General features: G+C 35.2%; 1 protein-coding gene across 7 annotated transcripts in view; it reads left to right on the top strand.

Annotated features, from left to right (window-relative positions):
• Window positions 1-5,880: 5,880 nt before the first annotated feature.
• Window positions 5,881-27,427, top strand: part of LOC110020148 (small RNA degrading nuclease 5-like) — a 112,642-nt gene continuing 91,095 nt past the window's right edge. For 6 of the 7 annotated variants that reach the window (XM_020718144.1, XM_020718143.1, XM_020718142.1 and 3 more), the window contains exons 1-3: window positions 5,881-6,114; window positions 16,456-16,509; window positions 16,580-16,645. In XM_020718144.1, the coding sequence (XP_020573803.1) occupies window positions 5,998-6,114; window positions 16,456-16,509; window positions 16,580-16,645 (237 nt within the window). In that variant the 5' untranslated portion in view covers window positions 5,881-5,997. The remainder of the gene's footprint in view (window positions 6,115-16,455; window positions 16,510-16,579; window positions 16,646-27,427) is intronic. The other variant, XM_020718145.1, reaches the window with a different exon arrangement.

Raw genomic sequence — 27,427 nt, 5'->3', positions numbered from 1 at the left:
ACTAAAATCCTCAATTCGATCCTATCGTTTGGGTGTTGAAGTGTAGATGTTAGCCTTCAGGCGAGGGGAACGTGGGAGCTTTGAAGTGAGAGCCGATATCCTCCCAGCCTAGCCGCAGATTCAGTAAACAAGCATAGAATTAGTCAATGTTCTTTATTCCTGGACCAAAGGGTAAGGAATAAGTATGCTCCTATTTGGCACAATCTAATTTGAATTAATTCGCTTTATCCATTCACTTTAATTTCTTGACAAGGAGAATGATGCTTTCTTATATATTGAACTTCACATTAGAAACTTTATTAGTAAAATTAGTTATTTAAGAGTTATTAAAATTACATATTTATTTCAATTACCTATTAGTGACAGATAAGCAATTTGAACTATATTGTTGTGATTAAGTATTGATTTTCTAAAATCTTAGTTCGTAGCCTCTAATTTTACACCATGTGGGATCGATATCCAGGACCCCATTAGAGCCCTGTATTACTTGAGTGATACATATACTTGCTTTTATAAGTGTGACTTTACAATTATTGAATATTTTATATACATCTTTATCGAATCTATATCCGCTGTCAAGTTTTTGGCACCGTTGCCGGGGAATTAAATTTTCTAGCAGTAGTATCAAATTCTTGTATTTTTAAGCATATATAAAGTCGCTGTCAACAACGTTAACCTATTATGGACAAAGTCAAATTGAAATTCACCAAGAGTGATTAGCCCATTGTAAGCTGTTAGTCAAAGCTTCTAATGGATGACTTTAACTTGTATTGGAAGAGACCCAATAAAATTCACCAAAAACTTTTTATCTATCCTAGGTTATTTAGTAGGAACATAAAAATCTCTCAATGATCTTATCCTATTATTAAAATTGTAATCCACCAAAATTTTTTGACATATTCTAGGTTGTTTAGTTGAAGCGTCTACTTGATAGCCACAGCCTATATTGGAAGAGGTCGAATGCAGATTGTAAATTTTTTTTTGACATATCCTAGTATATTTAGTCATAGTGTAAAAATTGCTCAATGGTCACAATTGTTATGGAAGAGGTTGAATTGAGTCCCTTTGAAACTAATTAAGCCCAACAAAAAAATGTGTTATATATGCTCTGTGTTTCTCGAGTATGGCTGTACATTGATATGGATCACACTTTTTCTTGGAATTATAGTGGCAATTATATTCAAGAATGATGTTCGACAACTTTTTTATTGTTGCTTTTAAATTGGTTTCCCCCAATAAGGGTATTATCTACAAAAGCCTAGTCATTGTTTACATAACAACCCATGTATCCAATATTGGCAAGGTCAACTTCTTTATTTGGATGAGAAGGAACTCCAATATGATGTAGAGGCATTGAGAGAGCACTTTCTAGTTGGGCATTTGTGATAAGTGGTTGATTTTATTGTTATGTTAAGATGTTAAGATAAATTATCTTTATTTTATAATGAAAACTTCTCCTTAACCTATAATTGGTTTGAAAAAAACTTGATGAGATGCAAGAAGACAACCCCCACCATAATTGTTCCTAGGATGCTGATGTGAACGATCTTTTAAGACAATAGTAAAAGTTGTCCCTCACATTGAAGAATGCCTCAAAAATAAAATTTAGGTTGCTCTCCTTAAATTTGATGAATCCTAGAGAGGTGAGACAAATATTTGACACTTTTGATTTACAATGAATTACTCAACAAACACATTTAATAAGCTCATCAAAGGGATGCATGATTCTTCTTAGGAGTGAATAATACCGAGTACACAATTGTTCTTTAAGAGTAGCAAAAAAAAGTGACAAACGTGCATGCTAGAAGCTCGTTGAATGTGTAGAATGGTTTTGAAGTGATCAATATGTTATTTTGAGTCAGAATTTCCATCATAAGAATCAATGCTTGAAAGCTTGAACCTTATTAGAAAAGATTTTGACGAATGTTCTTCGCTATTAGATAAGACTCTGCAGAACTACACGGAGTAGAGAAATGAGTTCTATTCCTTAAAGAAAACTCTTACTTGTGCTAGATATTGTAACTCATCATTGATTATGTGAGATCAAGCAAAGTTCTCCACATGTATTGGAGGTTCACTGCTAAACTTGGAAACACGGGATGGATGTGTAGAGCTAGTGGTGTCTAGGAGGTACTAACGATGAACTTCTAATATATGGATTTTGAGATTGTTGCACCCCACCACTACACAGAATTGTTGGTTGTCAAGCCTTACACAAAAGTTGAAACATCTTACTTTGATACTCTTTTATTCTTCTTGTAATATATTCAAAAGGTGCAAAAGAGGTTTCTTTGCCAACCAGATGATGAGCATCATTTGGAAAAATAATAGAGTCATGAAATTGTGAAGATTATATATTTCAAGTCTGTTGGATGATTTTGAGTTTGCACCTTGGATTAATGTTGGGTGTTAGGGTGTGAAGCTTGTGTATTGCACTTGTTACTCATCGATGAAGTGTAGACTTATATATATATGACTTCATTTTCCATAAATAATGCTAAACATTTACATGCTAGAATATTTGTAATAGTAAATTAATCTCTTAATGTCTTGACATTGTATAATGATCTAGCACACGAAAAAAAATAAATGAAAAGTAATAGAATGAGATACCAAGATTTTTTATGTGAAAACCCCTAGAAATGGAAAAAAAAACATGAGGCCTAACCCAAGCAAAGTAATCTACCATGTAATTGTAAGTACACATCTTCAATCTTTTATTGAGTAAGAGAAGATGAAATAAAAAAGTTGATAATTATAGATATACAATATTATTTTAGCTATAATTGTCATAATTGAGTTGTAACAGATATGATTCTTAGCTATAATGACAATAGTTAGTCATAAAGATCATATTTTGTCGCTAAAAAGGCAATAATTATCCATAAAGTATGTATTCAGTGGTTGAAATAGAAGCAATTGGCCACATAGATCGTGACGGTGGCTGCAATAGGAAAAGTTGGCCACAAAAATCATAGTTGAAAGCTGTAGTAGTGCATTTGGCCATAAAGGTGGTAGTCGGTGACTGCCATGTTGTTAGTTGGACATAATTAGAAGTTATGGTGATAAGTGGATATGTATGTCATAGTTGATAGCTGCAATAACTGTTAGCAACATATGTCGTAGTTGGTTGCATATGTTATAATTTATAGATGTAGTACATTCAATTGGGCACAGAGGATGCAGTTGGAAGTTGTAGTGACAATTAGCCACATAGATCATAATTGGTCACATAAACGGAGTTAGTAGCTATAAGAGTGTCAGTTGGTCACAAAAATTGTAATAATAGTTAGTCACATAAGTCGTTGTGGGTCGCATAGGTCGTTGTTGATAGCTACAGTAACAATTTGCTACATACGTCATAGTTGGTCACATAGGCTGTAGTTGATAGTTATAGTAGCATCAATTGGCCACAAATTTCATAGTTGGAAGCTTCAATATCGTCAGTTGGCCATACAGGCTATAGTAGGAAGCTACTATAACAACTTGCTACAAAGGTCATATTTGATACTACACTTGTAGGTGGTTGTATCCCTTCTCTCAACTTTACTATTTTACGCTGAGACATCACTTGTCAGTATATAATGTATAAAAATTTTTAGAAGTCATCTTATTCCAAATATGATGATCATAAGTAGTCATCTTCAATAGTTATCATTGGTTTATATTCATGATACATTGTCATGTCGTATTCATGATACATCATTGCACCGTATTCATGATGTCATTACACCAAATTTGAAATGCATCATTCTTTAAGATAGTTTACTGATAGCAGTGAGCAGTTTCAACCAACTGTGGTTGACAATGGCCAGTAGATGATTGTTGATAGTGGTCGGTGGCTACGGAGGCCAAAAGTTATCATGCAACTTTAATACAGTGTTATTCGTTATTCTACATTTAAGATATGTCATTACACCATACTCAGAATACATAGTTACACCATATTCAAGATTTATGAGAAATTTCATTAGCTAGTAGATTTCATAGATATTGGCATGCAAGGACGATCGACAGTAGTTACCGTGGTCAATGGTTGGTGGTTGATGATTGTCCGCTGCTACAAAATCCAAAAGTTTTCACAGGACTTTAATACGACTTTATTCATACCAAATATTTGTGCTACATCATTTCACTATATTTGGGATGCGCCGTTCCATCGTATTTGGGATATGTCATTACAGCGTATTCGAGGTATGTTGCTAGCTAGCAAAGTTCATCGACGACAACGAACAGGAGCGGCTAGTGGTGGTCGACAATGGCTGGTGGGTGGTAGTTGATGATGGTCGACAACTACGAAGGCTAGAAGTTATCACTAGTACTTTAATACAATATTATTTATTACATCACATTTGGGATACATCATTCGATAGCAAAGTTTGCCAACATGTACGAGCAGAGGCTGTCAGTGGTGGCCAATGGTGGACGGAAGTCTACGGTGGTCAACCGTTACGGAATTCAACTTCCTCACCTCCCTCTCAAGTGAAGAGAAGGGGTCTATTTATAACATATAACATAAGGGCATTTAAGTCCTTTAGCGCATATCAACCACCTAATTGTGTGATTCACAATGATCCTTAATAATCATAGGATTTATTTTCATAATTTGAAGCATTTATAACCTCAAAATTAAGTAATCATAGGCTTGTTGGATTACTCTCATCAAGACAATCGATTTGACAATATGTATATCAAATTTGGAGTTCATTTGACTCTTCAATTAATGATCTAAAGCATTCAAATGCGTCCTAATGACTTGATCTGAACTTGATTGGCTCTAATTAGACATACTTTTGCTACCATCATGTTCTTCTTCTTAAGACATTCAATTTAACTATAAACTTGTTGAAAATGAGACCCCAAATAACCTTGAATATGAATCCGAAATGTTTATTATTTAAAGACATATCGAAATTCATGCCGCATGAACGCTGCATTAGTGATATTTTATAATTTTATTTTATATTGAACCATGTGAATTTTGCTTTCTAAGGATGGTAATTCCGATAATATATTTTAGGATTTTTAGCTAATGTTAAGGAAACAAAAAAGGCCAAAGAGGAAGATTTGCATACATATCACTTAATTTAATGTATTTATATGTTTAACATCTAAATTTTAATTTTTAAGTAGAAGCCATTTTATTTTTGCATAAAAGATATTTTTTACTTTTTTAAGATAAAATTACGAATTTTTTTTAATGTGATATAAAAAATTTAACTGGTAAAAATATAAAAAAAAGTTTACGCATAAGATTTGTAAATAGATAAAAATGGGGAGGCATGTATGTAAATTCCCAAATTAAAATGTCAGCTAGAAATATTGTATAATACTCAATAATATATAAATTAATGTAATGTGATATAAAAAATTTAACTGGTAAAAATATATAAAAAAAAAGTTTACACCTAAGATTTGTAAATAGATAAAAATGGGGTGGCATGTATATAAATTCCCAAATTAAAATGTTATCTAGAAATACTGTATAATACTCAATAATATATAAATTAATGTATTTGTATATATAATAATTCGGTGTTTTAATTGATGTGATATTAAAATTTGAAATGTGCGTATCTGTAAATGCTGAAAAATTATTACGTCCGGAGTCCAATGACTCACCTTCACGTGGAGCTGACAGGAAAATAAAAAAAATCGTTTGTGATCCGGCCTGCTAACACCGTTCCTCCTGTATTATTCTGCGTTATTCATGTGCTATTGTAATGATATTGATGTATTATCATGTTATTATAATATAAAAAATATTTTTAAAATATAATAACACATTAATATCAACACAATAATATATGAATAATAATAATGCAAATTAATAACATCGACATATTGCCTTTGTGCTGTGCTGTGCTGTGCTGTGCTAAAATGATACATATTTTTTTATTTTTCCGGACTGCTTAAGCTCTTGGTGGTCCGTCCACCGTTCTCTGGAGGAGTAAAATACATCCGTGAATTTCTCGTGAATTTCCTCCGCAGTCCGACATGGCGTCGCCCCCCACAGGGAAGAGCGACACCAACGGCTCGTCGGCGCCTTCAAACCCTAACGATGGGGCACAGACATGTAACAACGCCGCCTACTTTGATGTCTCCGGGCCCGATGTGCGCTCCTTCCAGTGCCACCCTCTCTTAGTTTCTATTTTTTTTCCCTCTAGTTTTTGTTATTCCCTTTGGGAGTTAATTAAGGAAAATGCAGCATTTATTGAGTTTTCAGCGAGCTGCGCTTTTGTAATTGCTGGAGTTTTTGGTTGTTGACGACGGAGCTATTTAGGGTTGGTCCAACTGATCGAATTTGGTTTCCAAAGTTCGATCTTGTCATTTAAAGAATTTATTGACACCTATTGGTACTCAGGAGCTCAAATTTATTCTGAATAGCATGCTATGATTCTATTAGAAAAATGTACATTGTAGTGCTAAGTGACATGTTTGGTTTATGTGTAAGAGACCGTAGGATTCATTATTGCACACTACTAAATACACAAAAAGATATGTTTTTTTAAGATGAATATCAATAAATACAAAAACTAAAGCTCAAATGAAAAATGAACTAATGAGAAATTTGAGCAATAAGTGAACAAATGCAATTGATTCACCATAGTAAAAATCCCAAATATTCCAAGTTGAAGCAAAATTAAAAACACTAATAATATGATAAGATATGTTTTAAAAAATTATGGAAAGGAAAGAAACAATGTAAAAAAGTTTATATCTCATGCCATTGCAAAGAGATGACTTCCCACAACATTAGGTGCTCACTCTTGTATCACACTTGATGCAATTGCACATTCAATTTGAACTCAAAGAAATTGAAACATGAAAAAAGAAAATTTATTTAATCAAAAAACATTTATTACATGCCTCAAAGCATCTATTTTATACTCTTCATCACTAAGTTAGTGGATATGGTTGACATATGTCAACTTAATTCAATTCTAGACAGTCATCAAATTCAATTTTGATTGCATCTGTAATTAATTCACATATAATATAGAAAAACCTATTTAACCCATTTGAAAATCATGACATAGAAGGTTGAATATACTGCATGTCAGGAGAACAATAGCTATTACTAGAAAAGAAGCATAATAGCACTCATAGATGTTGGTAACTTATAGCAATAGTAACAATGGAAATAATCATTGGAAGAGCTTGAAGTAATAAAACTCAACGAAAATAGAGGCATAACTTCAACTCTAAAAGTTGACTTCTCCAACATAATAATGTGGCATCATAAGTAGAATAGTACGTAACACATGTATTGAAATATCACTTTTGAACTTGAGATTAGCTTTGAATCAAAATAACCTGATCCATTCCCATAAAAACCTTAGTAAATGGAAATCACATCTCTTTCTCAAGGCAACTATTATAAGTATGCTCTAAACTACTAAAATTAAGGCATGAAATAAACCAATTAAATCAACTAATGAAGTCAAATAATTTTTTCTCAAATTATTATTTGTTTCTTTATGTGTTTATTTACAAAATTTGCAAAGCCCCTAGATTAGAGAACAGTAGAACTTATGTTAGGATGCACACTGCGATAGACCACTGCCCAAACAAATTTGCACACTCCCATTTTAAACCCTAAACCCGGAGTCGCCACGTGACGGAGCTCGAACAACTTCAAGAGACTCGGCACATGGAACAGAGCTACTTCAACTAAACCATTCCCTATATTTAATCAATAAAATTTGGCTTCGAGGTAGTTCGTCTAGCACGACGTAAATTCTCGCAATATTTTTAGGCTTCTGCACAACCGTGTTATGTAGCATAAGTCCTAAGTCTTTTTAGGTTATGAGATTATTGTTTGGTACGACGTAAACCCTCCTATCTTCATAGGCCGTTTGCATGATTGGACATCATGCAAGTGTAATCCCTAAATAATAAAATTAGTTGGAGTAAACATTTAAATAACATCACTTCAAGATATGCAACCAAACAATAGAATAGTTTGAGAAGTCACTGATGTTCTCCTCAGGATCCGTGACATCCCCTACGCTTCCCCTCATTTGGACTTCTGAAATAACTGTTCTCACTTGGTCCTTCACTTAATTTTTCAGGTCTTACTGTGAAAATCTGAACGTTGAATTTCTGAAGACTAGTGACTCTGATCATTATCGAGAGTTTTTTTAAGTGACTTCGGTCATTTGAGATATGATTAACTAAAGGGTTTGTTCTTATAGGGAACTTAATAACCCAAATAAAATAAACCTTATCTAATATTTATATTAGACAGAAAAATTTATCGGTTATACATAAGAGGTTTGAAGGCCAAACGAATGTCATAAATTAGATAATTTATGTAATCGAGTCGGCCGTCCAATATTATGCCCATCTCAGGATGTGAGAAATTACTTTTGGTGTTTTGTTCGAGTGTTTAAACTAGTGAATATATGGGATATGTTTGGTTTCACATTTTTCAAAATTGAAACACTTTTCAAAAATCAAAATTATATTCATATTAAACTAAATTATATTTAAAAAAAATGTTGACCGACACCTAACTGTTGGTAAAACCGACTATTTAACCCAATAGAATTAAATGTGCTATGGAGAATTTTAATCGTATCTCACTTAGAGTAAGGAGAATATGTCAAGAAAAATGTGAACACTTGTCATGTGGTCTGTGGCTCTTGAATCAAAAATCCACGGACCCGAAGAAGCAAAGCCCATGAGAGTCACAAAAACTTTACCTTGACAAACATGAGAGGTTGATTGGCCAAAGGAGAACTGGCTAGAACCAAATAGACTAATCAAATGTTCTGCCTGATTCTTAATAGAGTTCGGTGAGTTTGGAATGGTCTGAGTAGGGGTCGACTGAGCTATTGTGGATTCTAAATTCGTAGCTTCTAGCACTTGTCAATGGTATGGTAGGGTTTGTGGCAAAATCACATGTGAAGTGGTTAGCTTGAGATGATTTGATAGTATGGATTACTCTCGGAGTTCAAGGCTGGCGGTTTGGCCGAGGAAGTTGAGTTGTCGGGCATGATAAGTTTCCTTCTTTCTTCGTGGCGGATCTCGATGAATATTTCCCAGGTTAAAGGAAGATGGTCACGTCTAAGTATATAGCTACGAACTTCATCAAGATCCTTGTTCGGGCCAACCAAAAATTGAAACACACGATCCTTTCCCAAAATCTTATGGAAGAGAGAAAGATCTACGGGATAGTCCCAAAAGATTGTCTAGAGGGAACTTCCAGATGCAAGAAATAGTTAAGAACGGAATTAATTAGCCATGACATAACCATAAAGTTCTCCACTTCCCAGGCAACATATGCTGGGTCAGTCCTCAAAGGTTCTTGAATTGTATTCATGAGATGGCTGAATTTACCCCGACCTTTGACGAGCAATGAAACAGCTTGAGACCACTTGAGGAAATTGGATCTGTTGTGTTTATGAGTGGTAATCGAAAATTCCTGTAGTGTTCTACGGAGGGATTGAGTTAGATGCTGAACCTCAGTTGGAATCAAGAACGACATTCGATGGAAGTTCGGAGGTGGAGGAGTTAACCATGGCTCCAATGGAGCCATAGAAGAGGATTGGCCGCCAAGATATGAAAGAAGTCGATCCCTTCATCTGGCAACATGCAAGGAAGACTTTTTTATTGTAGGAAGGAGTTTCAGCTAGAGAAGGGTCTTCAACAGGTGATTTCGGCTTAGGAAGGAGTACCTGCCCTGGAGAAAAAAATAGAAGGAAAATTTCTGTTGCAGGAAGAAGCCTGGAAGGAGGTCAGTGGGGAGAAAAAGGGGCCTGCTGGGGGATTTCTAACTTTAGGAAGGGGATTCGACCACGCAGGTGGAGGTCCGGCGGCCAGGGTAAGATCTCTGACTCTGATACCATATAGGTTTGAAGAATTGAGCCAGATGCATTTATTGATAAGAAATGTTGGCTTAAATACAACTTAGTAGAATCTTAAACTTAGGAAAGAAATAACACATATATCTCTGAACTTAGAAAAGAATCCTAAACTTAGGGGATAAATGACACCCATTTCTCCAACTTACAAAAATCAAATCAAATAAACTAAAAATAGAAACTTCTATAACTAGCCGGGAATATATATATATATATATATAAACTTAAATAGGAAATAACATGAATTAAATAAAATTCTAATATAACTTCTATGAGTAGCAAATTGACAAAGTTTTTTGTTGGTGTATTATTTTTCTTCTGATTTGACCAACATTGATGAAGTTATTGATTTTCCATTATTATTAGTAGTATTATCCACATTTGATTAAGTTTTGACATATATTGCCATAGGCCGATGGGAAAAATCCATTGAATACCTATAGTATGGTAGCTATATTGATGCATTTTGGTATGGAAAACACTACTTGTAGAAATTAAAACATCAAGTTACTCATACTTTTCACAGATCAAGCCACATCCGTATCGAAGCAATTAATAACTTATTAAAAGCCATTTAAGCATTCAAATAAAGCTACTAGAAAAAGTTCAAAATTTGCTTGAAATTTAACTTATGTCTAAATCATCTTGATTTGATGACGCTGGAGTTTAACGGGACGCGGTGCTGTAGCTGACACACTACCGCGGTCCAACCCTTCTGCCCCCTTTTCCTATTTGATTCTTTTCCTTATCTATTACATATACTATTCCTCATAATATATAGGTGCTATTTATTTTGGTTAGGGTCAGTTTTAGCATTCCAGCTTTCAGATTTTTGTCCAATCCAGCCGCCGGGGCTGTTTTTTCTTCTAGGGATGTATTTGAATGCTAGGAGGTGCTTCGGCTATAACTTGATCTCACAGGGATACTTATCTTTTCCAAATCCTCTCCATAGTCCACCTTCTCATGTTTTCCTTGCTGCCAGCCCCATTCCCCACTTCATGCAGCCGCTGTCACTCCGATAGCTCCTCCACATGCTGCGACAAGACCTCCCTCTCTCCTAGCCAGCTGCCGCCAGCCCTCTTCCCTTCTATCCTGCTGTCGCCTCCCTCTTCCTTGCTATCCTACTGCCGTCGTCCCTTCTCACTGCTTTTTAGTGTTGCAACCATGCCATTCCAAGCCTCCAGTTGTGCCCACAATCTTCCAACCAACCCCTCTTCTTGTTGTCCAGCCGCCATCCACCACCTTTGCCATTGCCCAAGGGTGTCTTTTATGTTTGTGTCGTTATTTTCATAACGTCAAGAGTCTTTGTTTGTAACTTTTTTTGAATTTCAACAATAACATTCGCATTTTTATTATGATTTCGGTTAACTCCGGTATCATTTGGTATTATAGTTAGTCTAACCCTAATCACATTCTAGGGTTTCTTAGCATTTGCCCTTACCTAAGCCACCTCTATAAAAAATTTTCATTCTTACCACCCGCCAAACTATAGCCAAATTTTGACTTAACCTTAATTTTTATTTGCTGATTTTGAAAAGCAGGAAAGTGATTTTCTACACTTTCAATTAGTGTCATGCTCCTTATTTCACTTCCCAACCCTAAACCTAAGCCATGCCACTAAGAAGATACATACAAAAGTCTACCCGGGAAGAGATACAACAAAATATCCAACGACTTTAGTTGAAGTTTGCGGACATTGAGGATGAAACCCAAGGGAAATACTCTTGACCGTGATTTGGAGAGTCGAAAGGGAGAACGAGAGAATCTGAAGATGAAGCGGAAGACATAACATCAGTTCCTATCAGCTTACTATAAATAGGATGTTCAAATTCTAGGTTCATAAGTGGAGAGAACACATCGTCGAGCGACCACCTCATCTTATAGGTAAGGATCTTACAGCTAGATTACACTTTGGAGAACATCCAAGCTGACATCGTTAGAGGAAGAGCTGATTGAAAGTGGAGAATAGGGGGAACCAAGCTGCATTCCTAAATTCACCCCAATGTAGAAGTGCTTTAGGTGATATCGGTTTGGGCATAGTGAGTCAGATTGCATTATTAGGAGAGTGATCACTTTCACTGATCTTGGAGTAGTTAAAGAAATAAAGAGTGATCCAGAAGAAGATGAAGACTTAAGAGAGGTTTTCAATTTTCAGATTAGGAAGAGACACTATCGATTAAAACTGACCCCAAGATAGAGATTCTAGCTGAGGCAACATTAGTTGTTATAGAAGATAGTTACTCTAATGTAACAGGCTTTCCAATAGAGTACGATATGGTGCCTCGAGTTAGCATTTTGCAGGTGTTGAGAGAAGCATCAGTAGGACTGACATTGGATGTCTAAAGGGGCCATGAGTTTGAGGAGCCGTTATGAGACACATGACAACCCCAGATAGGAGAAATTCAGACCATTTAAATCTATACTCATTCCTGAGTTACTCTTACTGAGAGAGGTCAAACACTTCATAAAGGGGGACCTTTTGTGCCAAGTTAGGAAGATTATATGGAGTTTTTCATATGTTATATTTAGTTCAACATGATATCCATCATCAGATGTCCAGGCAGAAGGAATGAACCCCATCCTTAAAATTTATCTTTGGATCTTGATGGGAAAGTAAATTCTTCAATGAGATCCAAGTCCTATTAGTGAAGAAAAAGTCTCTTTTGAGTGGTTGCTTGTGAGAGTCGTGCAGCTTGGTACAAATTTCTTCCTATAATTGATTTCTTCTCACATACTTGTTTATCAACGATATTTCGTTGAGTACGAGAAATGGAAGAAGAATGTTTCAGACTTACGAGCTCGAGAGTTACGTTGTAGAAACCTACATCTATGTGCATCTCCAACTCAGCATGTGCCAAAAAATAATATATATTTATTATATCAATTCCTACAAGATCTACCTGCTAGGAGACTGCAATGTTTCTGCTACGTTTAATGTCATAGACCCGAATTTATACTACAAGGACCCTAAAGCTTCGACAAATGAAGTCGAAGTTCCCTTCAACCTGGGAGATTGACACGAGAGCTTACCAAGACACGGTACCATGATGCAACCCTTCTATCCCCCACCCTCTTTTTCCTATCAATTTTTTTGCCTTGTCTAGCCCTTCCTTTTCTAGCACTTTTCTTGTATATCTCATTCCTTTTTTATCACATTTCTATTTCTATTCCCTAAATATTCTATCTACTATTCTTCATTATATATAGGTGTTATTTGCTTTAGTTAGGGTGAGTTTTTGCCTTTTAGATTTCAAATTTTTGTCCAAACTAGCTGTCAAGGCTGTTTTCCCTTCTATGTTTGTATTAGAAATCGAGGAGGTGCTTTGACTGTAACTAGCCTAAGGTGGTGATCTTCTCCAAAGGTTTGAGGCATGCTTCGACTATAACTTGATCCCGCGGGGATACCCATCTTCCACGTCTCTTGTTTTCTCCGCCGCTAACTCTTTTTCCCACTTTCTATTGCTGCCACCCCACCTACTGCAACAAGACCTTCCCTCCCTCCTAGCCCGCTGTCGCCAGCCCTCCATCCTCCTAGCTTGCTGCTGCCTCCCTTTTCCTTGCTATCCTGTTGTTGGTGCCCCTTCTCCCGGCCTTCCAATGTTTCAACCATGCCATTTCAAGCCTTCAGCTGGCCCGAAACTCCCAACCAACCCCTCTACCTGCTGTCCCGCCGCCATCCACCACCTTTGCTATCACCCTAGAGCTTATTTTATGTTTGTGCCATTATTTTTCTAATATCAAGTGTCTTTGTTTGTAGCCCTTTTTAATTTCAGCAATAACATTCACATTTCTATTATGGTTTGGGTTAATTTTGGTATCAGTTGATGTCAAGTTAAAGTTAATTTCATGTTTGCTGGCTTATTTCATGTCAACTTAAAATTTGACTTGAAGTATTTATAATAAAATATACAATATTTGTGTGTGAACACTCACGAAGGTTGATACTAGAGTTAACCAAACCACAATAGGAATATAAATATTATTGTTGAATTCAAATAGGGTTATAATGACTGCTCTTCAAATAGGAGATAAGTGATACCAAACATAAAACGACACAAACAAAAACCTCTAAAGCGTATCCCAGGGTGGTGAAGGTCGGCTAGGGGGATCGGGATGGTTGGCGGGGGTGGCGGTAGCAAGGGGGAAGTGCAAAAATGCATGGAGAACAAGTTTGGTGGCTATCTTGGGTGATGACAGCGATGAGTGGGGGTGGATAGCGGTGGGACAACAAAAAGGAGGTGTTCCTTGGCTGTTCTGGGCAGGAGTGGTATAGTGGGAAGGTTGGGACAACAAGGAGAAGATGCAGTTTGGGTGGCAGCAAGGCTAGAAGTAAGTAGGAGGTGACTGGTAAGTTGGGGTGGCATAAAACAACAAACAAAAGGTTGTTGTGGCCGGCTGCAGCGATTTACAGTGACCGACAGTGGTGGGGGAGATTGTAGAAGGAGATAGGAGGAAGATATGAGCACCTAAGGAGACAAATATAGCTGAAGAGTCACCCAATCCCTCAGACACAACCCTCGAAGGGGAAAATTGACGCTGGCTATTGTCCTGACAGAAGTCCAAAATAAAACTCACCAAAAACTGAACCCTAAGGAAGCAAACAAGATATTTATACTAAGTACTAGTAGCTAGAATAAGAATTAATTGAAATAGAAAGGGAATAGAAAAAGGCAAGGGATCAAAATAGGAAAAAGGGGCAGCAACCCAAGCTCCGGTGTCAATCTTTCGGGGTTTGGGGAGCTTGGACTTCATTCGTTGAAGCTTCTACTTTTTTGTAGCATGGAGTCAAGTCTGTCGTGTTGATGGTAGTAGAGATATTGCAATCCCCTGGGAGGTCGATCAGATAGGTTTTGTCATCCCACAACAAGTCTTAATAGAATAAATATGCATCTTCTCTTGGCACATCACAATTTAGAGCTGCATATATATGTAGGATCCCATAATGTAACTCTTGAGCCCTCAAGTTTGAAACCTTCTTCTTCCACTTATCGTACTCAGTGGAATGTACTGATAAACCAATATGTGAGAAGAAATCAACTCTGGGGTGAATTTTGTGGTAGGCTGCACTAATCTCACTTGCAACCACTCAGGAGAGACATCTTCTTCACTGATAGGATCAGAATCCCATTGAAGAATTTTCTTTCCTATCAAGCTCCTAAGACAAATTTTAAGGATGGGGTTCATCTATCCTGTCTAGACATCTGATGATGGGTACCATGTTGAACTTAATGTAACATTTGAATAATTTCATGATCTTCTCGATGTGGCACATAAAGAGCCCCCTTTTGACGTGCTCGATCTCCCTCAGTATGGGCAACTCAAACATGATTCTTTAGATCTGAATGGTATGAATTCTCTTATCTCGGGTTGTCATACCTTTGGTGTCAGTTCCTAGAACTCAAGACTGCCATGGACACACATCGTGAAGTCGGTTGGAGTCTCTCTCACGGGCTTAGCTAGAATTATGTGCATCTTTTCCTACTCAACTAGAAGTTGGCTATGCTCTTTTGTGTCATCACCGTCTTTAATGTCTACTGTGTCATTGCCCAATTTTTGAAGAACGCCCTCCTAATTGAAACAAATCACCGTTTGATTGTGCAGTCTGATTCAACATGCCCAAATTCGTGGCACTTGCAACACTTCCTAACTGTGAAAGATTTTGGGATGCGGATTGGTTCCTCCTGTTTTCCACTCTGAATCAGCTTTTCCTCTAACGAGGTCGTCTTGGGTGCTATCCTGGGTATACTCTGGTTGTAAGATCTTAAAGTTGAACTCTGCCTGTAAGTGGAGTGGTCACACAGTGATGTGGTCTCTTCCATTCTGAAGCTAGGGTCTGAAGTTTTTATTTTTAGTAAGTTGGCAGGAACGGGCGTTGTATCTCCCACTTCATCTTGAGATTCTCCCATCCTCCATGTGTGGCCTCTTTTGATTCTTGATTCCCAAGTGTCGCGGCCTTTCTTCTTCATCACTAAAATCCTCTTTATGGAAGAGATTGAAACTCTTTTCCCTTTTTTCCTCGTCTTTCCTTGTCACCATCGAGGGTAAGTCCCTCTTGGTTGTCATCCCCAATGCTCGCCAATCTCGGTTGAAGTCGGCAGATCTCTCGTTTTATCTCTTATTGGGTAGGCTCGGACATATATCTCCTTGGTGACATGATTAGGGTTTAGGGTTGGGAGATGCAAAAGGGAACACGAGAGTAATTAAAGTTGTAGAATATTTAATTTGGGGTTGCTGATTTTAAAAATCAACAAAGCGGAATTAGGGTTAGGTCAAAATTTGGCTATTCATGCAAGCCATTCAGAATTAGGGTTAGGTCAAAATCAAACGGTGTTTTAAAAGTTACCACATATGGCTATACATGCAAGCTATTCAGAATGGCTGTTTTGAGAGTTACCACATTAAATGGATTCTTAACTCGGTTTGTAATGGTCATCATAGGATCAGAGGTTCACATTCGAAAATTTAATTTATGCTCAAATTTGCTTAATTGTGCATTATCTGAAAAATATGATATTGTTCTATTTACTCGTGAATTGCGAAATCATTTATTCATCTGATTATTTACTTCTGTTTTGTGCTTATAAAGGGAACAGCTGATGTTACTTTTAAGAGCCCAGATTCTAAAGCAGTTTATTTGCAGGTAAAGGCTTTATTGTAAGTTTGGATTATTGTATGTCTTAGATCTCTGATGGAAGTTCTTTGTTGGGCAGGACATTCAAGGACTTGTAACCTGGGTTTTAGGTGATGGTTTAATGCCATCTTGGATTTTTGTCAAGGTAAAACCATTTCTCTTGTTGATCATATGACTGCTGCTAATCTTATTCGAGGCATTTACATACATACCACCCAATTGCTATGTATTTACATATCTAACACCTAAACTTTAATTTTTACATTATACCACCCAAGTCTTTTATATCACATAAAAAATACTACCATTTTAACTTTAAAAAGTGAAATACACCCTTTCATGCATAGGTAGGGTGGCATGGATGTAAAAGTTGAAGTTTAGGTGTGTTAGATATGTAAATGCGTAAGAATTGAATGGTATATATGAATCTTCCATCTTATTCCTCTATATTTGCTTCATGTTTTACTTCATTGCCTCAAATATGATTTTATGCATGACATTGGACACAAGTTCCTTCATAGTGAATTCATTTTTTAGGGTGTTTCTTCTAGATTATTGTATTTATTTGCATTTCTTTTGCTCTCGCAGTTAAATGTTGTTCTACTGAATTTCAACCTTAAGCCCTTTGAGAACCATTCTTTTCCTTCAAGCTTGGTTTAAAAAGATACAAATTTAGCTGTAAAAGCTTCATATAAATTGGCCACGACATTAGAACTTCAGCCAAATTTGTAAAAAAGTTCATGACTCATGAGTGGGACATGCTATAGGGTTGATTTTCATGGATGTCCAGAACCTTCTTAATTGATTCATAGTATTTGGAAAATGCGTAGAAGAATTTTATGTTATTATTGAGATGGCTATGATCAAGGTATGGATTTATGATACAAATTTTTTGGTGTTGGTGGAAGCACTGTAGCTCAAATCATGGTGCGAAAGGGTTATGCTTTTCTTCTGGCAATGTATATTGGAAGCATCATGCACATGCACCAATGCTCTTTGTGTTAAGCCTTTTGCTCTAACGATGTCACGTTTTTTTGCTTCTTCATGATTGAAAATTGCTATGAGTATTACATATTGCAGAGAAGGTAGTTAAAAATCATAACTGGATTATTTAATCTCATGCAATGGAAGATAGAAGATGCTTCAATTAGCTGAATTGATAAAATTAATCTGAAATGATTATGATGGATTGGATTCACAAAGTGTTACATTTTTTAATATATTTCACCATCGACACTCAAAATGACTGAATGAATAATGAGGATCAAGTAGTCAAATCAAAATTGGGGTATGAGCATAATTTAGATGATTGTCTGCAGTTGTTCTATTATTATGATTAGCTTCATTTTACCAAGTTTAAGTTTTCCTCATCATCTTTAACTGGATGCATCATCTTATTATAGAAAAAGAAGTGGATCAAAAGCTTGCGTTGTTCATTCCTCTAAATTACATTTATATTGAATATTATCTTATTTGGAAGCTACTAATTATAAAGAATTTAGATATTAAAGCTGTTGTCCACAACTTTCTACCTTAGTTAGTAGGAGGAGGGAGCAATTTGTGAAATGCCTCTTTTCAGTAGGAGGAGGGAGCAATTTGTGAAATGCCTCTTTTCATATCTAGTAATGAATCAATGTCACACATTGTATTTCTTATTTAGCAATTCCTAATCTTGTTTACCATTTCAAATTTACATAATGAATTTTTGAATGCAGAGCTGCAAAGCTCTTTAATGAACATGTTGTCCACATGATTTTTTGTTAGAACATATGATGTGCAAATTATCCCAATTTTTTGTTTCTCTTTTATGAAATGTCTATCCATCTCCGTATGTGTGGTTCGATCATGTATTGTTAGATTGTGGGCAATGCTGATGAAGATTTGTTATCATAATGTATCCTCACAGGTGTTTTCCATTTAATTTTAAATCTTCTTGTTAAATTGTAATTCTTAGAGTTTCATAAGTACTTTGTCTGATTGCTCTAATTTTAGATTTAGATCTTGACCTTACAATTACATTCTATTTCTTGCTCCCCCTCAAATGAATGTTGATGAGAATGAAGATCCTTTAGACCCAAAAAAAGTTTATGGTAGTGAAACATTTAAGTATAGAGCTAAGCTTCCAATGAACATTGGATGAAGTCAGATTCAAATCTTGAGCTTGAGATTAAATTTTATTTCTTTCTCCCACTCAAACGAATGTAAATGCGAATGAAGCTCCTTTAGAGCCAAAAATAGATTATGGTAGCGAAACATTGGAGTATAGAGTTAAGCTTCCAAATGAACATTGGATGAATTCCCATTGTGAGCCAGGAGTGAAAGCTTTGCTGAAACCGGTTCAAACCGCAATTTATGCCTAGTTTACATGCTTCTTAACCATCGAAGCAAGCACTTGCTACTTCTTTCTTATTCCCACCCACCTACCTTATTCTTATCTCTCATTATGCTTTGAAAGGCTAGCTTACCTATTTTTTTACAAGGAACAAGTAGGTGACTTTGAGTGACAAAGCTTTCAGGCTTTGAACTAGTTTTTTGATGTTAACGAGTGTGGGGAGAAGGTTAAATCTGTCAAATCAATGTATTATCAAGACTTCTCCTTGGATCCAAGTACTTCCTCTTTTTGTTGTTTTTGATATGTATTTACTTCAAGCGAGATCTTGGCTATGACATCATGCAAGACAAGCCTAGGCTTTCAATTACTGTATAGATGGATGATTTCTCTATTCGCTATTCAAAGCTTCCTTTCCCATCAACTTCTCTCATTCTATTTTCCACCCCTTTTGACTTCCATGTCACAGACTTTTTTTACTAACTAGTGTGCAATATCCTAAAGTGGATATCCTAATCATAAACGATCCTTCATAATCAACATTATTATCACTTTCAATTTATATGTTTCATAGATTTTAGATACTTGAGAACTTTATAAGTAGCTTTAATGTGAGATTTCCTTGGTTTATACATACAGAAAAGAGATGCAGGATGTAGTTTCAGATAAATAGATTGGTTTCTCAAAATTTTTTGATATTGTCCGAAATCAACTTTTATTTCTTCTTCATTTGTCTCAGTTTCTGATCTAATTTTGTTAGAGTTTCACAAGGTTTGCAATGAGTCATTTTTGTTTCTCTCAAAAAATCCATAATATAGTTTTGTTTAGAGAAATACACTTCTTTCTCTGACTAATTTACTTTTATACCAATGATGTTTTTGACATACTGAGTTTTTTTTTTTACAAACTCGACAATTTCATTTTGGTGTAATCATTTATTTATTGTCATTTTTTGTAATAATTATATCATCAATATACATAATAAGAATCGGCTTTTTTTATCAATGAAATGTTTTATGAGGAGTATATAATCTCTTTGATTTTTTTTTATATCCAGTCAATATATAGTTTTTGAAAATTTTCAAAATTATGTCTTTGGGCTTTGTTTGAGACTCTAGTGTTTTTTTTTAGCTGCATACTTTATTTTCTATGAAAGACCTGTTGAGTCATGGTGGAGGATTCATATAAACTCTTTTTTTCAACATCCATATGTAAAACTACTTTTTTCAAATTATATTGTTGTATGGATCATCCAAAATTAATAGTTCGAGAAATTACTGCGTGTTTTTATTTTAACAACAAATGCAAATGTTTCTTGGTAGTTTATTCAATAAGATTTAGTATAAACATTTTACTACTAATTTTGCTTTATATTCTAATGAGAAAAACCACATGCATCTTATAATTTTTCTCGTTTGGTAGATCGAAGATCTCCTAAGTATAATTTTTTAGTGCTTCATCTTTTCTTTTTTGTCATTCTTCCAACCATCTATTTTTAGTACCTCAAATAAGATTTGTGATATTTTATTGGTGCTAGAGTTAATATTTATAAGGACAACTTTATATGCAGGAATTTTTTTTTGAAATGATGTGTAGTAGGTTATGGGATTACAGAGGAGAATATGTGATAATAGATTGATCATTTTTAGGGGAGTTAGTTCCAAAACTTGAGCTTGTATGGATGGGTTTTGTCCTTCTTGTATAGACCTGAAGAAATTAAATGATAGAAGTAATGCTATTCTTGCGTCTGTGTAGCTGATTTGTTAAGACAGATTATATTAAGTTTATCAAATATTTCTACCATTTGGCTGTTTTCCCCTTGAAGGCAAGTTTGAGTGAATAAACTTTATTTTTCATATAAAGTGATATGTATTGAATTGAATAATTTTTTGGTTGGATGACAACATTTATTCCCTTTGGAGTGACAGAATTTTTTATTAAAACACCCTTGAGTGCCCTATGTCAAGTATAATTTAATGTTGTTTGTGAATGTGAAAACTGTTAGAAAATAAAAAAATTTTGGAAGTTTTGAGAAAAAAATTGTTCGTGGGAAAAATTCAACAAGATAAATAGGGGACTTCTGGGAAGCAATCATATTGAGAGTATTTTATCAATGAAATATTTGAATGTTAGGATATCTCTCTTCAATAATGTTTGTAAACTTGATTTTGGAAGAGCACTGCCTTGACAACTTCTAAGAGATGCCTATATTTCTTTTATGTCTCTCCATTTTATATTGGTGTGTTAGGGTCGGACAATTGGCAACTAATAATTCCATCTTTATTGAGGAAATGAGATAATTCAATCAAAATAATCTCGAGCATTATTTGTTTTCATTTTTAACATTGACATTGAGTTGGGTTTTTTTATCATAGAGATAAAGATTATAATAATATGATTAACATTAGCCTTTTTTTTAATAAGATAGACTCCATTTAAATGTAACATCAATTAATGTGCCAATACCTTTAGTTCCAAAAATATAGGGATTTTTGTAGGTCTAATATCCGAATGAATTGTCATGGAAGAAGTAGATGATTTGGATTCACTTTTGAGGAATGGAGCTTCATGATTTTTAGTAATTTTAGAAGTCTCGCCATGAAAGTTTTCAATTTCAACATTTGTTAAAGAAATGAAAACATACATTGTCAGAATTTAAATGAGGGATATCGGAGTTTATAATGATGATCCCAAGTGGTGTCTTTATTTGGATTGTATATAAATGAGCAGGACAAATGGATATCATTTTCAAGTTGGTGTAGTTTATCCTTTATTCTAGCTTGCTTCTCTTCCCCTTTGTGAGGTATTATAGTAAATAAAAAATGATTAATAAAAAATATCACATTGTAGTTGTAGTTTTTGGTGAGTTTATGAATATAAAAGATTTAAAGTTAGATTCTGAATATGTAAACATGAATATCCTGTTGACTTATAATAGTGGTTAGAAAGCCATCGACTATTCTTATTTTTTTTATTGTTGGGAAAAAATTTGTAGTTTTGAAAAATGCTAACAATGTTTGGCATGGATTAGTAAATTTTAAACCTATTTTCTTAGTTTTTGGGGTACTACTTGAGGTATTAAATGTATAAGAGTTTTAATTTTTACTACTTTTAGGCAGCGAGTATGACTTGGTGGATTTTTTGTGACAATGAGGATATTCTTCAGGCTGTTGATTTTATCCAAGTTGAACTTTTTTGGTTCTACAGATTAGCCTACCCTTTTGATTGTGTGTTTCCTTCATAGCCTGACAGCTTTATATATGGATTACCCAATAATTTTTTTAATGTCCAATTTCAATGTTGGAACAAACTGTCGGATGGTGAAATTTAAAATTTTTATTTTTATTTTCTTGCTACTAGTTTACAATCAAAATAAATTGAAAGGCATTAAAGAAAATAATTTAATTTACCAAATAAATGTTTATCTTTCTGCTTGCTGTCCTTGTCTTCTATAAACATTCTATTCTCTATTACTCATCTTCTATTTAAAAGCTTGAATTTGAAAAAAATTAACATAATATAATGATTTGTTTAAAATAAATCAATAGAGTAATTAAATTTATAAACTATAATAACTCAAGGAAAAGAAGACAATATGTATGTTGATCTTTTTTTTTTCATTATAGAAATCATATAATAATCTAAATAATGTATTAACAATATTTACTTACACAAGAAATCTTGAATTTTTATACTTATTAACTTATGTTTTACTTTTCATGGTTTAATCATTTAAATTTTTTATATTTCTTACCCTTTTCTTTTTCATTCATCCCAAGTGTACCGTCTAACATAATCTAACACATACCTTACCGATACATATCTCGTCAGCATAGTGGGGTGCAGAACAAGCTTATTATTCTCTGGGTGGAAATATACATTCTCAAAATTAATTGATATTCTCTCGTCGACCAGCAGTTTGTGATTTAAAGTTCATGGTTGTTTGATTTGGTAGAAAAGATCTGCATGCACTAGTATATTAGCGTCCCCAGCCAACACGATAAAGGGTGTATTATTTATTTTATCATGCACACACAAATATTTATATATACACTATTTCATTCTTTATAACATACATTATTTTCTTATCAGATACTTTATATTTTACTACTAATGAATAAATACACCTCTACTAAAATCTAAAATTCATGTATTAATCTAATATCTATATATTTTATGTCTAACAATATGAATAATATGTTATAGTTTAGATCTTATTGGTATAGATCATAAATAAAATCAAGATTATATTTAAAAATAAAAATATTATTGAAAATTTGAAATATAATTACTCACCTCAGTCTTGTTTGTTTATCTCGTTCTCTTTAAGATTATATTTGAAAAGCCCAAGTGCTGATTTTATTGAAATAGAAATGATACATAAAGGTTGTATGAGAAAGCCCAAAAAAGACACCCTGCGCATATAATACAAGTACAATAATACCCCAACAAAAAGATACAAATATACTCAATAAAAAGTAAAACAAATTTAAAACATGCAGAAAACAAGTAGCTAGAGACGGGTCAGTTTAGGCCTGCCTCTTCCTCTAGTTTTAGGAGCGGAGCCAGATAACAAACTTTCAGTGTCGTGCCATTGCCAGGAGTAACTAAAATATCATCCATTAAGTTTCCAAGTTGGAGTGTGCCCCTAGCCTTTTTATTCCGTCGAGAAGTGTAAACTTATCATTCTTCATCTAAAGTTTGGCTCATGTGATCCTCAGTCTGATTTGATATAAGAACCCCAGTAGAAGGAAAGACAGTCGTTGCCACCTCGATAGGTTCTAGTGTATGTGAAGTGTGAATTGTTACATTTGCACCTGATGCTTCCTGAATACGAGCTGCGGGACTATCCTAATTTTCGGTTCGAACATTATCCGTTATAATATTGTTAGGAGAAGGGATCCCAAGGGCAGACACCAACTTCTGTCTTGTGGTGATTCCCTTCTCAGGTTGGCTGTCATCAGGTTTGCTGGGAGCGCGTTCAAACACATGGAGTGCACTAATAGTGTGTTCCTGCTTTTGATTATTATATATATGTATATATATATAACTACCCAAAATATATTTCAATTATATTCGCCAATATTTTATTAAACTTTAAACAAAATCATAAAGTGTTTACTTATTTATTTATTTATTTAAAAGAAAGACACATAAGTAGAGTTTACCTCTCTTACTTCTTTCTTCTACCAAGTCAGCTATCCCTTTCAATTCTTTAATTAAAGTTTCTGATTGTAGTTCATAAAAATTTATAATATTACTGCCTAATAATTTAAAAAATTAAATTAGCTATAAATAAATTGTCAAATAATAATAACTTTATTGTCCTTATTTCTCCTTCCGATACAATTTCTAACTCCAAATTTTGTGGAATTAATTGCTCTTTGATCTGTTGAATTAATTACTCTTTGATCTGTCACTTTCTATCATAATTTAATAAAATCCACTATTAAGAATTTAAAACATCAATTATATCAATTATCTATTAATTTAATAATAATTCTAACATATTTACTATATAAAAATCTAAAAAAAAAGACAAACCCCACTTACCTTAGTTTTTGGTTCAACCTCTAGGTTACCCACACCAATCCCTTCCTCTCTATCTCTTCTACCTGAACCTGGACAGGATGCCCGACTCCATCTTCTTACCCTTTCTTGTATGCAAGGCTCCCTCTTTGTACTTCCTTCATGCAGGAAGCCCTTAGCGTCGAACTCTCTTCCCAAGCGCATAAGTGTTTCTTTCTTGTCCTTCCCTTTTTCTTCTTCTACATATAAGACATGGACACGTTTTTGCAAGCCGCAACTTCATCCTCTCCTTCTCTTGCACGACACGACTCTCCTTTAATTCCTCAACACACTAGCCGTATCTTTCTGCTTCATGCAAGCCTTCTTTTGTTCTCACTAACCCTAGTCTCTATCTCCTCACAGGAACACTCTCTCGCTCGACAATTGCCTCTTGATCTCTCCCCACTTTCGCTTCTCTAGATAGTCTAGTTGAAACGAGACATTCGTTGATGCGGGGCTCAGGTGTAACACCCAAAATTTGGGAATCAGGTAAATTTTGATAAATTTTAGAAGTACTCAAAATTTTGCAATGCTCAAAATTCAATTAAATTATTTTTATAAAATTCTACGCATCGAATTGATTAATTCGATATATAACACTATGTATGAAATTATGAACGAATCAAGACAGTAACTCTGTATAATTTACATGTTTTGAGGCTATGATTTTTCATTCTTCTAAGTAGGAATATGAGTGAATTATAAAATGCAATGTACTGCGTATGTTCGTGATAATTTAAGTAGACTAATTTATCATCGACTGGATCCTGATTCTGCATGTTAGGATGAGTGTTGGTGAGAATTTAGTATAGCCGAATTATCCGTTTCTGTCACGCCTCAGCCGATCGTTAAAAAGGGGGTCAGATGGGGTGTGACATCAAGAACTGGTTCAACCAAGGAGGCAGAGAGGGCCAGCCGATCCTTTGCCCGATTTAGGGTTGCCGCCTAAGGGGAGGGGTCCTCCCCTCCTAATTATCTATTATATATATATATATATATATATATTTATTTATTTATTTATTGAGAAAGCCCAAGGGCTAATATTATTAAAAATAAAGACAAAGTACAGATAAATTGTATGAGAGGGCCCAAGCATGACACCATATCTACACGGTAAACACCACATGCAAATGGTTCTAGAAAAAAAAAAGAAATACAGAAAATACATGAGAGCTCAAAAACCAAAAGTGCCAAAACACATAGTTTCAGGTAGCTAGAAAGCGACCCGATTTTGTCCTGCCTCTGCCTCTAGTTCTAGAAATGAAGTCAACTAATGGATTGGTAAGATGAGTGTCATTGTCAGTAGTAACCAATGTATTGTCCAATAAGTTCCTGAGCTCGAGTCGGCCTCCATTCTTCATCTTCCTCCTGAAGTAGACCGGTCATTTCTCATCCGAAGACCGACTCATCTGATCAGTGGATTGATCTAAAGTATGTCAGACATGTGTAGGTTGTTGAACATTAGAAGCATATACTTGTTGTACCAACTGATATTTTATTGGATCAAAGGAACACTCTTATGTGTCTTGGCATGCAAGCGAGTCTTCTTCAATGACAATGAGTGGTATAGACAAATTTGGATCAATACTAATAGTATGGGGAGATGATTCAAGAGACTCCAAAGTATCATGCTTCAATCCAACAACAGGAATAGAGTTTTCAAAAGCAGGAGCATCCAGGGGTGGAACAACTTGGGTATGATGTTATTCATCTGAGACAACAAAAGTTTGAATAGCAGGATCATCAAAAAATTTCCCATCAGGAATAACGTCAGTCAGATGAGCAGAGGTAGTTGCGGTGTTGGAAAGAGGGTCGGGTTGCACATTCTCAGCAAGGATGATAGGTGGCAATTTAGTATGAATAGATTTTTGAACAAGTTGCTAATCTTTAGCAATATCCAGCCTTAGATGAGGATGCAAGCGATAATAAATAGTAGAACTGTGATCAAACATACTATAATGAGAGCAATAAGGAGGGTGTGGTTCTATTTCATCTATTTCAACTTTTTGCTTTCAACCTTTTGTCGATACTCGTTTTGCGTGGTTCCAATCCATACCTCATCTGGAGCTAGTTGGGTGATATATCTCTCAACTAATACATAAGCCACAAAGGGTCTGGTGACAACAAACGTAGGACTATCTACCTTGAGAGACTTATCGAAAGCAGTTGCTAAGAAGTAGAGAATTTTCAAGTTGAACAAGTGTATTTTTTAACCCCAAAAACTTTATCCAAACAGGAAAGATAGGAAACTTCGCTTTTAGATCAAAATTGACAGTCCACTTCAGAATTTTCATAAAACGGTTGTCAATCTTGATTACCTTTCGAGAAAAAATACGAGTGTAATTCACATCGTAAGATATCTGAATAAATATATGTCGACCATCAGGTAAGCCAATATTCCAACTACCCGATAGCTTCGTAGCATCAAAATCTTTCTGAATGATCTCAAGTTTAGGGTGACCATAAAAGAATTTTCCCACTGGAGCAAAACGCCAAGAAGACGCAAGAGTACTGGTTTCAACCTCAGAGAGAAAAAGTGCAGGTTTCCCATTTTTTTACCCAATTTTTTAATAAAAGTGTGATCACTACCACCTTCAAGAGCCTTGTGGAGCTCTGAACCTGAAAGAGGGCCGCGAGTAGGATTAGGAATGTCGTCGGCAAGGGCAGTGGCATAGGAACGGAGTGTCGAGGCCATCTCCATTAGGTAAGATGACCGCGGGTCGTGGCATGCAGATAGAGGCTCTACAAAGACAGCAGCCGCGCAGAAGACACAAACCGCAGAAGACGGAGCCTCGACAAAGCTAAAACAAAGACGACAGAACAGAGAATGCGTCAGGAGAAGACAACGTGCGAAAAAGCTGAAGGAGAGAATCCCTTCGTCGTTGGGCACGACGAAATCAATGGATTGAAAGCCGAAGGATTCAACACAGGGAATCGCCATAAGGTGAAACCCTAGCAGAGCTGCCCGCCATCGACGACATCCCTGTATATTTTTTATTCAACACACACACACACACACACACACATATA

The sequence above is a fragment of the Phalaenopsis equestris genome, unplaced genomic scaffold (assembly GCF_001263595.1).
Source record: "Phalaenopsis equestris unplaced genomic scaffold, ASM126359v1 Scaffold000094, whole genome shotgun sequence".
Classification (NCBI taxonomy): Eukaryota; Viridiplantae; Streptophyta; class Magnoliopsida; order Asparagales; family Orchidaceae; genus Phalaenopsis; species Phalaenopsis equestris.
The sequence above is the reverse complement of the archived record's forward strand: the minus strand, read 5'-3'. Positions and strand labels throughout refer to the sequence as shown.